Genomic DNA, 9,273 nt, shown 5'->3' on the forward strand with positions numbered 1-9,273 from the left:
TAATGAGTCTATAGTTTAGTTATGTATAATTCATTAGTCATTGCTAACGATTTTATGATTTATCGTGGATTGACTATCAATAACACTATCTAATTTTTCATAATATCCAATATGACAATATTTCTAAAAATATCAAACTGGTCGATTTGAGAGTAGACTTAATGATCTTAGAAGGCTACACTGAAAAATAAAATAAATTATCAAAATATCCTTTTAAAACATATAAGAAATCATAAAACAATATGAATTATAAAATCATATCAATCAAATCATATTAAATATCAATATCAATATCATGTTTCAATTTTTATACAATGCATAGGCCCAATATTTATTAGTGCGATCTCGTATAATAATAGTGGATGAAGAGATTTTATTTATAGGATATGCTTTGTATCTGTTGTGAATGGAAAGAAAAAAAAATCATGTCATACACGGATTTGAATGAAAAAATAAATCATAATAAAATCATTCAAGAATAACATAGTTGAAGTGTTAAAGATATGAATGAATAATAAAGAAATATATTTACAAGAATGAGGCATTATAAATAACATCTTAATAATGTGCATTTAATCTTTAAAATTATTATCAAGTAATGTCATAAATTAAGAATCCTAAAGATGAAAATAATTTATAAAAAAGAGTCAAAGATTATACCTCTCTATCCAAGATGATGAAGAAGAAGAAGAATAGGAGAAGATGGAGGATTTCGTACTAAGAAAATAAATATTTTAATTTTAAATTAAGTAATTAATTAATTTATGCTAACTTGAGAGAGAGATGAATGGCATCAAAGGAGTTGGCTCAACGAGGGAAGTGATATGAGCCACTGTAATTACTGCCTTGATCCTAATACTTATCATGTTTCATAGTCTATGGTTGTTGGCGGATAGCTAGAATATGAGACTATGCACATCAAGTCCAAGCCTTTCTCCGGTCCTATCAACTGATATCCTAAATACTAAAGGATATGGTATGTCACAGAAGGATTAGATGGGAGAATAATCCAGCATTAACACCTGCTGCATTGAGTTGCTTCATCCCTTCTCTCTTCTCCCATGCTGTTTGACCATGCAAAAAAGACCCACGTAGGGAGAATCCTACTGCACCAACGTGAAGCTTAGAATATTGTTGGAGAACTCCATGCACGAAGAATCCTACTCTTCCAAAATGAACCTTCCGACGCACGCAAGCAATTTGTTGGCATGCACGACCGCGAAAAGTCGCCCCCTTCCACCATTTCCGCAAGCTTCATGTCCGTGTCTATGCTGTAGTTGGCTGGCTGTCCCATCAAGCACGCAAGGAAACGTTCTCTCTCTGAGGAGACAGTATTCCATTGTACTGATGAGATTAATGATTCATATTCATCTTAGTTGTCCATTCATAACTACTACTTTGCATGTTGTAGAGCTTCAACTAAAGCATTTCTTTATGTTCTTAGTTGCCTCCACAAGACACAAAGATATCTATATATATATAGAGAGAGAGAGAGAGAGAGCGCGTAGTTCTCTTTGTCTATTCATCTCTCTTCTTTTGGATTTGCCTCCACGCAGAAGAGAGAGGTGTTCCTCTAATGGCGAAGTGGACGATGATGATGGTGGTGATGGTGGTGGTGGCGATGTCTGGGGGGGCGGAGGGGCAGTTGCCGCCGCCGTGCGTGTCGAGCCTGATCCCCTGCGCGGCCTACGTGAACTCGACGCGTCCCCTGCCGGCGACGTGCTGCGGGGCGCTGAGGCAGGCGGTGGACGCCGACCTGCAGTGCCTCTGTGCGGTGCTCAACGACCAGAGCGTATTGAAGGCCTTCAACGTCACCACCGACCAGGCTTTCCGCCTCGCCAAGTCCTGCGGCGTCTCCGTACTCAGTGGTTGCTCGGGCGGTGCGTATAATATACGCATGCATATATGTATGTATGTGTAATTTCTTCCTTTTTGCATATATATATATATATATATAAGATTAATTCACAACTTTATGTTAATTCAGGTATTTCAATCATCTTATGTTGATTGAGAATTGATTGTCTTCTTTAGAATTGTTTTGTAACTTCGCATGCATCACATGACTGGCTAATTGATTGCTGCTTTCTTCTTATTTTTATTGTTTTTTTTGCAGCTTCTTCACCTTCTGCCATGCATACTCCTACAGGTAAATTAATCATGAATTAATGGATCCATTAATTTATCAACCATGAGTTGCCTATGTTTCAATTAAAAAATTTGGCAATCATTTATTTTGTTTGAGGTTGATCTGTGAATGGACAACTCAAGTAGATTGAGCCATCCATCATCCATTGACTTTTTACATATTTCAATGATAATAAAACATTCATATAGTTGATTCCAAATAATTAAGACTTATGAATTTATTGTTATTATAAAATATAGTCTACGTTCTTTCTTTTGTTTCACCTCGATAGTTTCAGGGATCAGATGTAGAGGAAATGAATAGATATTTTACATTATAATAAATAAAAAAGTGAAATAGGGAGCATTGAATCATGCCATATCATTTATTTTATTCTATGGGATCTTATGGAGTCATTCATAAAAATTATTCTATCAATCTTGTTGTGGTCATCACATTCTTCGTTATTCATGTAGTTGCAGGTGGTGATGGAAGAGATAAAGGTGACGCCCACAGAGCAAATTGGATTGGCTCGTCCAGCTTCATAAGCTTGTCCCTCCTGTTTTGGTGCTCCGCCGTGGGGCTGTGAAGTCGCAGCCTCTTATTTCTGAAGTCGCAGCCTCTCTTGTTCTTTCTGCTCGTGTTTGTTTGGACTACTTACTGTTGGATGCGAATTCTGTGTGCTTGTGATGAGCTGCTGCTTGGATATGTCAGATTGAATTCTTTTGATGATGAAAACTGCATAAGCACTTCTACATAAGAATTTTGATGGGTTATTTTCATAGGTAAAATAAAAAAAAAAATATTGAGAAATCATAGATTTGAGTGGCTAAGTCAAAACTTTAATGATATTTTAACTATTTCAATTTATTTCAAGCCTTTTTACATTAACATACACATCTCAACTTTGAGAAAGGATATGACATCCCACTATCTAAACCTCCAAAACTAACGGCAATAAGCAATCCAAGCCATCAAAGCTCTCTCTCTACTGATTCCATCAACTAGCCTGATGAGCTTGCCGCTGTTTATTTGGTGCATTGTGGCATAGTCTATCTTATGCAAAAAGATAGACGATGCAAAAAGCATTTCAATTTTCCATGTTCAGTCAATATGCAAAAAGCATCATCATCACAAGGAACTCAACTGCGAAAAAGAATTGAATTGTTACAAGATGGATAACTTTGGTTTCATGGATAAAACAACACCTGAGGGATGCATGAGGGGTGCAATCTTTAAGCAGACCCCATGCAAACAGCATATTTTTATACATCCCAATCTTGCAAGAAATGATACATTCGCTTCTCGAGTACCCGAAAAGCTAAACAAAAGTCACCACAACTCAAATGGTTAATCCTTCCTCAGCTCCATTAACTCCTGCCGAATACCTGATGCATTTATCACCAAAATTTCCACTTTATCCCCCTGCAAACATACCATCAGCCAAAAAACGGTGAAAAATGTCAAACTTTAAGACTCGATAAAAGAAAATTGATGAACCATAACACAATCTAACATACAGTATATATGTCTCTTTCAGTGGCCGACGCAAAAACGTCTTTCACTAAATCGACCGCCTCCATCTCCAACAAAGGTGTGACAGCATCCTGTTTAATTACGTGAGGGTTATGATACCAACGAGGATTCCCACAGTGAATTCTGAATTAAAATTTATTAACCAATATGTTTATACCTTGGCGGGTAATAGCAGAGGACTTGGAGATTTTAGCTGGTTGTCCAAAACAGGTATGATGAGTCCTGCACCTGTACCTTGGGCACTGTACCCAACCCTTTCGTATGATCCAACAGCATCATATGTGAAGACACAGCCCTTTCCTGAACCAAAGATCAAATGTTACGATCATATCTGCTGTGTTCAAGTACAGGTTTTAAGGACTAAATTTTGGACTAAGCATCCATGAGGATTCATACCATCACTATCAAGTCCACCTAGGATGTTGAAAGTGAAATATGGGAAAAACCGCTTGTAGTAAAGGGTGTTTGACAGGAGCTGAGCCATGGCTGGGCAGCTCATCTGCTTGTTGTGCTGATGTTGATAGATCTGCAGTATTAGAAACATCAAGTAAGGGAATCATGCTGCAGCAAATGTATTAGATTCCCAAACCATTTCTACTACAGAAATCATCCTAACCACAGATGCCATCATGGACAATTGATCGCATACTTCCATGCAGGTGAACATAGATATTTCCGTCAATTTAGAATTCAGTTTGCCCGTTCAACCATAATAATATGAACTACAAGCATTGGCGTATTCTTCGGTAACCTTTCCCAATTCAATTTTTAACTTTAGGAAGACAGAGAAAGAAACATTTTGCAATATTTTAGACGAAGATTATGACATTAATCATGACGATTGTCCATCTCTAGCCAATTATCTAACATTAGTATTCCTTCTGATAACTATTATTTACTCCGGAAAGTAATGAATGTCTCTGAATGCCATTAATAGACCACACAGCAAGTGAATGATGAAAGCCCCTAAAAAGCATGTAACATGATAAACAAAAAAAAAACGTGAACTATCACCAAAATATAAGCTTAGCTTCTGAAAAGTTTTAATCGTGCTTCCTGCAATGATGTTTTAGAATCAGTATGTACTTTAACCACCACAATTGAGTTTATTTTTAAATATGGTCACTACGGTGATTTCTGTTTTTTTTTTTTTTTTTTTTCACTTTTGTGTCTGGCATGTAGTATCTATCTTCTTCCATTTAGGTTGTAAACAGAGAAAAAAAAGACTCATCATTGTCATGATTGATGCCTCATTTTACTAGCAGCAAATCTGCACACTGAATGAATAACACTAAACTCTGCAGCTTGCCTACATTGGCCACAAGAAGAACTCATATATTATGAGAGTACTCTTCACTCAAATCAGAATTCGTGTAGATGGATAGTGCACTTTATGCTAGAACATGCATGGACACAGCATACCTCCTTTGTATGGAAAAAGAGTGCAAGGGGTACAATGCTCCAATTATGGGTTAAAAATGACAGAATATTATTTAAGATGGTTCAAACATGTCCAAAGAAAACCAATAAATGCATGCTAGTACATCAACCTGCTACCAAAACACAAGCTGAAAATGCAACAACCAATTAGAAACTTTGATTCAGCTCATTCTTCCTTTTACCGTGCAAGTGTTACATGCATTGTTAATGTGATCTAACAGAAAACATAATTCTATTGTCTTGTAAAATTTTATCTTTCTCCACCAAATATAATCCAAAATCCTATTTAGCCTCAAAATCAAGATGAACACTTCTGTTGGCAGTAATGGAGCTTCTTCTGTTGTTGACCTAATAATCTCCTAATTATCCTCACTATAGCTTCTTTACTATGTGTTATCATAAAATTTACTACAAGGAATAGTGTGTGCTCCGTGAAATCTTAATATTTAAAGTAATAGCCTAATGGATTGTGTCAAGATATGTATATATATATATATATATATATATATATATATATATATATATATATATATATATATATATATATATAAAAGATATGTGAACCATGTGGAAATATGGAGTAGAGCAATGACAAAACAAAATATTACTTTAACTAAATAGATGTCTGCAATTACAATGAAAAATGGCAAAACACATTTCTCTCTGTTTGAAGTGCTCCTTTGAATAAATAAACACCAGAAAATATGTGCTTTAAATCATGTCCAAATCAGACAAGAAAGTAAATGAGGACAAAGGACAAAGTGACATGAGTTGTCTTTATGCCAAGATTCAAGCATTGTTTATCATATCATAATTCCATTAACATTGTGGAGCTTAGATACGTCACGAGTATCTGGAAACAAAGGTGTCCATGGCTGAAAGTGAGTTGGTATTACACAATACTTCTCATGAAATGCATGGGCACAAGACATGTCAGCATTACTTGGAATGCTGATCCATTCCAAGGAATAGCATCTCCAATACATGCAGCCTAAACAGTGTTTTGTTGCCACTGCTATGTGATCAGCTAATGTCAGCATTACTTGGTCCTTTATTAAAAAGACATTTATCGTTACATTGTATTCTTATCAAAGTTATTGCATTCTCATTACCATTAAAGTCAGCATTACTTACAATAGAATACATTTCTAATTGCTCTTTTAATTTCTTTTCAAGCCTGGATTTTCAAGAGCTTGGCCAATCTTCAAGATTCACCCAAGTTTTTCAAATAATGAAAAGACTAATGTTTAACACTTTTGGTATTGAGTTGGCTCTATAATGCCTACAACTTCTGGCATCCATAAGTATCATAAGGTAAAAATGTAGTGATTAATGTAAAATCATAGGATGATCTTGTGGTTTGAGTTATGTCCAAAATATAATGGTAGAATAGGGCATTCAAGTAGTTATTTGGAACCCAAAAACAAAAAGAAAAGAAAATATCAATCGAGAAGGAAGATATCTTCCATCTAGAATATCATAACCTTCCAAGGATGAACAGCATCCGATCAAGGAAAAAGCAAAGTAGAGAAGTCCATCGGCAAAATCACTTAAATAACAGTTCTAGCAGGATTTTGAAGGTTTTTATGTGTTGACAAAAATCTAACTGGAAAGACCATTGCTCAATGCATTTGAATTAGTATAACATGCAACCATTTATATCCATCCTCAGTTTGAAATTTTAAGTGTCTTATTGTGGCCAAAGCTGATCATTCACTACTAGGAATGTTTTAGATGGTGTTTTTTATCTTGTGTAGTTATGATTAAGCATTCCACAATCCATGACATACTTTGGCAGAATTTCTTCTGTAATAGGCGAGGTTCATGAGATTGTATTTAGAAGCAATCTTAGCTTATCGATACTTTCTCTCAATGCTTCTCTAGAAAATTCTACTGCTGCTTGATACCATACTACTGAGACTAAAATTGAGGCAAAGGGATCGTTAAAGAAGCGCAAAAATATGACTTTTGCTTACCAAATGCTTTGCCGCCAAGTTCTTCTGCAGAGCTTTAAGATCCCCCTGGAACCCCGAGGACGCCATCACACACTTGTCTGCTCTGCATCACGGAAACAACTTGTCAGCATAGACCCAGAAACCAGGTTGGTACGAACGGCGACAACACAGCCGTACAGCTTGCAGATCTTGGAGTAGTCGCGGGTGTAGATGCTGTAGCCAACGGAGAGCCTCGTGTCGGCGGCAATCACGCAGTAGTCCGCTCCCGCGATCGCGACGCAGGTCCTTAACCAAGCAAGAGAGCATATGAAACGCGCATGTTAACTGTCCCGAAAAAGGGGAGGAAGGGGAGATGGGATGGGACGCACCCTCCATTGTTCTCGTACATCCAGTTGCCCCTGAGAGCCATATCGCTGTAATCGTCGGCGATAATGGAGAGAGAGAGAGAGAGAATAGGGGAGGATGGCAGCTACTACTACGATTAGGGCTTGTTTCTTTCTCCCCAAGGCAGTGGCGACGCAGAGATGTGTGGGATGGCTACTTGCCTCGGGCCGGTTTATATATATAGGGCGATTTCCTCGCTTTATATATCCCATACGATGGCTGAACGTACGGAAACGAGCGATATGGAATCGAACGACCAAATCACAGATTAATCCAATGTTGTCGTGGAAATAATGAGGATATATATATATATATATATATATATATATATATATATATATATATATATATATATGTTATGATATCACATTTCTTATAATTCAATTATGCGCGTTTCTAATAGGGAATAAATATATATATATATATGAAAATTAAACTCAAGACCTAACTTTAACATTCCAACATTAACCATTAAACTGTTTATTTTTAATATATATATATATATATATATATTCATAAATAAATAATAAAAAATAAAAAAAATATTCTATCCAAAGTTCAAGACTCTTTATGGAATAAAATGCATGATATGAATTTTAAGTTGAATAAAAATATTTTAATTTCTATTTGTTTAGTATTAATTCTTAAGCATTCTTGTTTATGTAATAAATTAATGATTGTAAGATAATTAATATATATTTTAATATTATTATTATTTATTTATTTTTATATTTTTATTATTAGATATTATTATTTTTTTTATTTATGTAGGATCCATCTAGCACGGATATATGAGCATAGAAATTAAAACGGCAAAATTAATGAAGAAAATTATTAATTTATATATTTATTTGGATATATTTTATATTTATTTGGTTATGATTAAATTTGGATATATTTGATTGTGCTTATATTCGGATATATTTATATTTTGAATATTGTTATGATACCTAAACTTTACAAAAATATTTATTATTTTTACTTGTAAATTTTGATATTATTAATTAGTTCTAATAATAATTTTATTATAAAAAATAAAATAAATTAATAATGAGAATATAGAAGACCCACGATTGCTTACCACCAATGAAGGTTTTCCATACTCGTGTCTCGTCTAAATAGGGAATTGGATAGATATGAAATACCAAGACTGAGACAATCATGAACTTCTTTATGGTTAAAGAGAAGACACTCCCTCGCTACTGAGAGAGATGAATCAATTAGGTTTGAAGTGTTGGTGACCTACTTTTGTTCTATCTCCTTCCTGCCTCACCAATAGTTGAAGTGGCTGATGAACCTTTTAGGGTTCCAACTACTCCCATCTAAAGATCAATGTGAGAGCAATGATGGAGAGGATTAAGCCACGTAGGGGATCTTTAGTTACTTTCTTTGTTTTCTCTATCAATGCTCTAAGCTAGAATTTTAGAGGGATAAGGAGGTTGGTTATTCAAGTGATCTCATCCCATACTCAATCATCTTCATGCTATTATTATTCAAGCAAGATAGGAAGAATGGTAGATTGGTGGTTTCTCACTTGCCTTCGGTGTGTTTTGACTATTGTCCTATTTTGCTTTTCAGTTGTTTAAATTTTGATTGATTTTGGGTCGAATATGTTCATTGTGTTTGGATCTATTTTATTTGTCTCTTAATGATTTTTATTTGAATAATATTTTTTACAATCTTTATCCTACCGGAACAAGAATTCTTTAGATAAGATTAGATCAAGGATGTCTTAGAATTTACTAAGTAATATATTATTCAATTTAGTCTATAGAATCAATGGGAGGTCATGATGACTTTGAAAGGCTTAGCTTTCTTATCTTTACAATA

General features: G+C 35.0%; 2 protein-coding genes across 6 annotated transcripts; one reads left to right on the plus strand and one right to left on the minus strand.

The window, feature by feature from the left end:
- Positions 1-1,506: 1,506 nt before the first annotated feature.
- Positions 1,507-2,883, plus strand: LOC103985972 (non-specific lipid transfer protein GPI-anchored 9). 5 transcript variants are annotated; one of them, XM_065107422.1, is made up of 3 exons: positions 1,507-1,880; positions 2,117-2,149; positions 2,605-2,883. In XM_065107422.1, the coding sequence occupies exons 1-3, from the start codon at positions 1,577-1,579 to the stop codon at positions 2,715-2,717; spliced, it is 450 nt and encodes a 149-aa protein (XP_064963494.1). In that variant the 5' UTR covers positions 1,507-1,576; the 3' UTR covers positions 2,718-2,883. The 5 variants fall into 5 exon arrangements, with proteins under 5 accessions (XP_064963494.1, XP_064963492.1, XP_064963493.1 ...); XM_065107420.1 differs by having other exon boundaries at positions 1,519-1,907; XM_065107421.1 differs by having other exon boundaries at positions 1,519-1,907; positions 2,611-2,883.
- Positions 2,884-3,256: 373 nt separating this feature from the next.
- LOC103972744 (proteasome subunit beta type-1-like) lies at positions 3,257-7,584 on the minus strand. The gene is made up of 7 exons (XM_065107425.1): positions 7,428-7,584; positions 7,237-7,344; positions 7,081-7,162; positions 4,061-4,190; positions 3,822-3,964; positions 3,649-3,735; positions 3,257-3,553 (listed from the first exon to the last, which is right to left on the minus strand). Exons 1-7 carry the CDS (start codon positions 7,466-7,468, stop codon positions 3,479-3,481), a joined length of 666 nt encoding a protein of 221 aa, XP_064963497.1. The 5' UTR covers positions 7,469-7,584; the 3' UTR covers positions 3,257-3,478.
- Between the last annotated feature and the right edge of the window lie 1,689 nt (positions 7,585-9,273).

This window comes from Musa acuminata, chromosome BXJ2-5 (assembly GCF_036884655.1).
Source record: "Musa acuminata AAA Group cultivar baxijiao chromosome BXJ2-5, Cavendish_Baxijiao_AAA, whole genome shotgun sequence".
NCBI classification, from domain to species: domain Eukaryota; kingdom Viridiplantae; phylum Streptophyta; class Magnoliopsida; order Zingiberales; family Musaceae; genus Musa; species Musa acuminata.

What these genes read in the sequence shown, in the direction of transcription:
- LOC103985972 (XM_065107420.1), top strand. Translation starts at nt 1,577, where the DNA reads ATGGCGAAGTGGACGATGATGATGGTGGTGATGGTGGTGGTGGCGATG. An exon ending in TAATATACGCATGCATATAT is followed by an intron (nt 1,908 to 2,116) that starts GTATGTATGTGT and finishes TTTTTTTTGCAG; the next exon opens with CTTCTTCACCTTCTGCCATG. An exon ending in TGCCATGCATACTCCTACAG is followed by an intron (nt 2,150 to 2,604) that starts GTAAATTAATCA and finishes TTATTCATGTAG; the next exon opens with TTGCAGGTGGTGATGGAAGA.
- LOC103972744 (XM_065107425.1), bottom strand. Translation starts at nt 7,468, where the DNA reads ATGGCTCTCAGGGGCAACTGGATGTACGAGAACAATGGAGG. An exon ending in ACTTGGCGGCAAAGCATTTG is followed by an intron (nt 4,191 to 7,080) that starts GTAAGCAAAAGT and finishes CTAATACTGCAG; the next exon opens with ATCTATCAACATCAGCACAA. An exon ending in CTCTGCTATTACCCGCCAAG is followed by an intron (nt 3,736 to 3,821) that starts GTATAAACATAT and finishes GTAATTAAACAG; the next exon opens with GATGCTGTCACACCTTTGTT.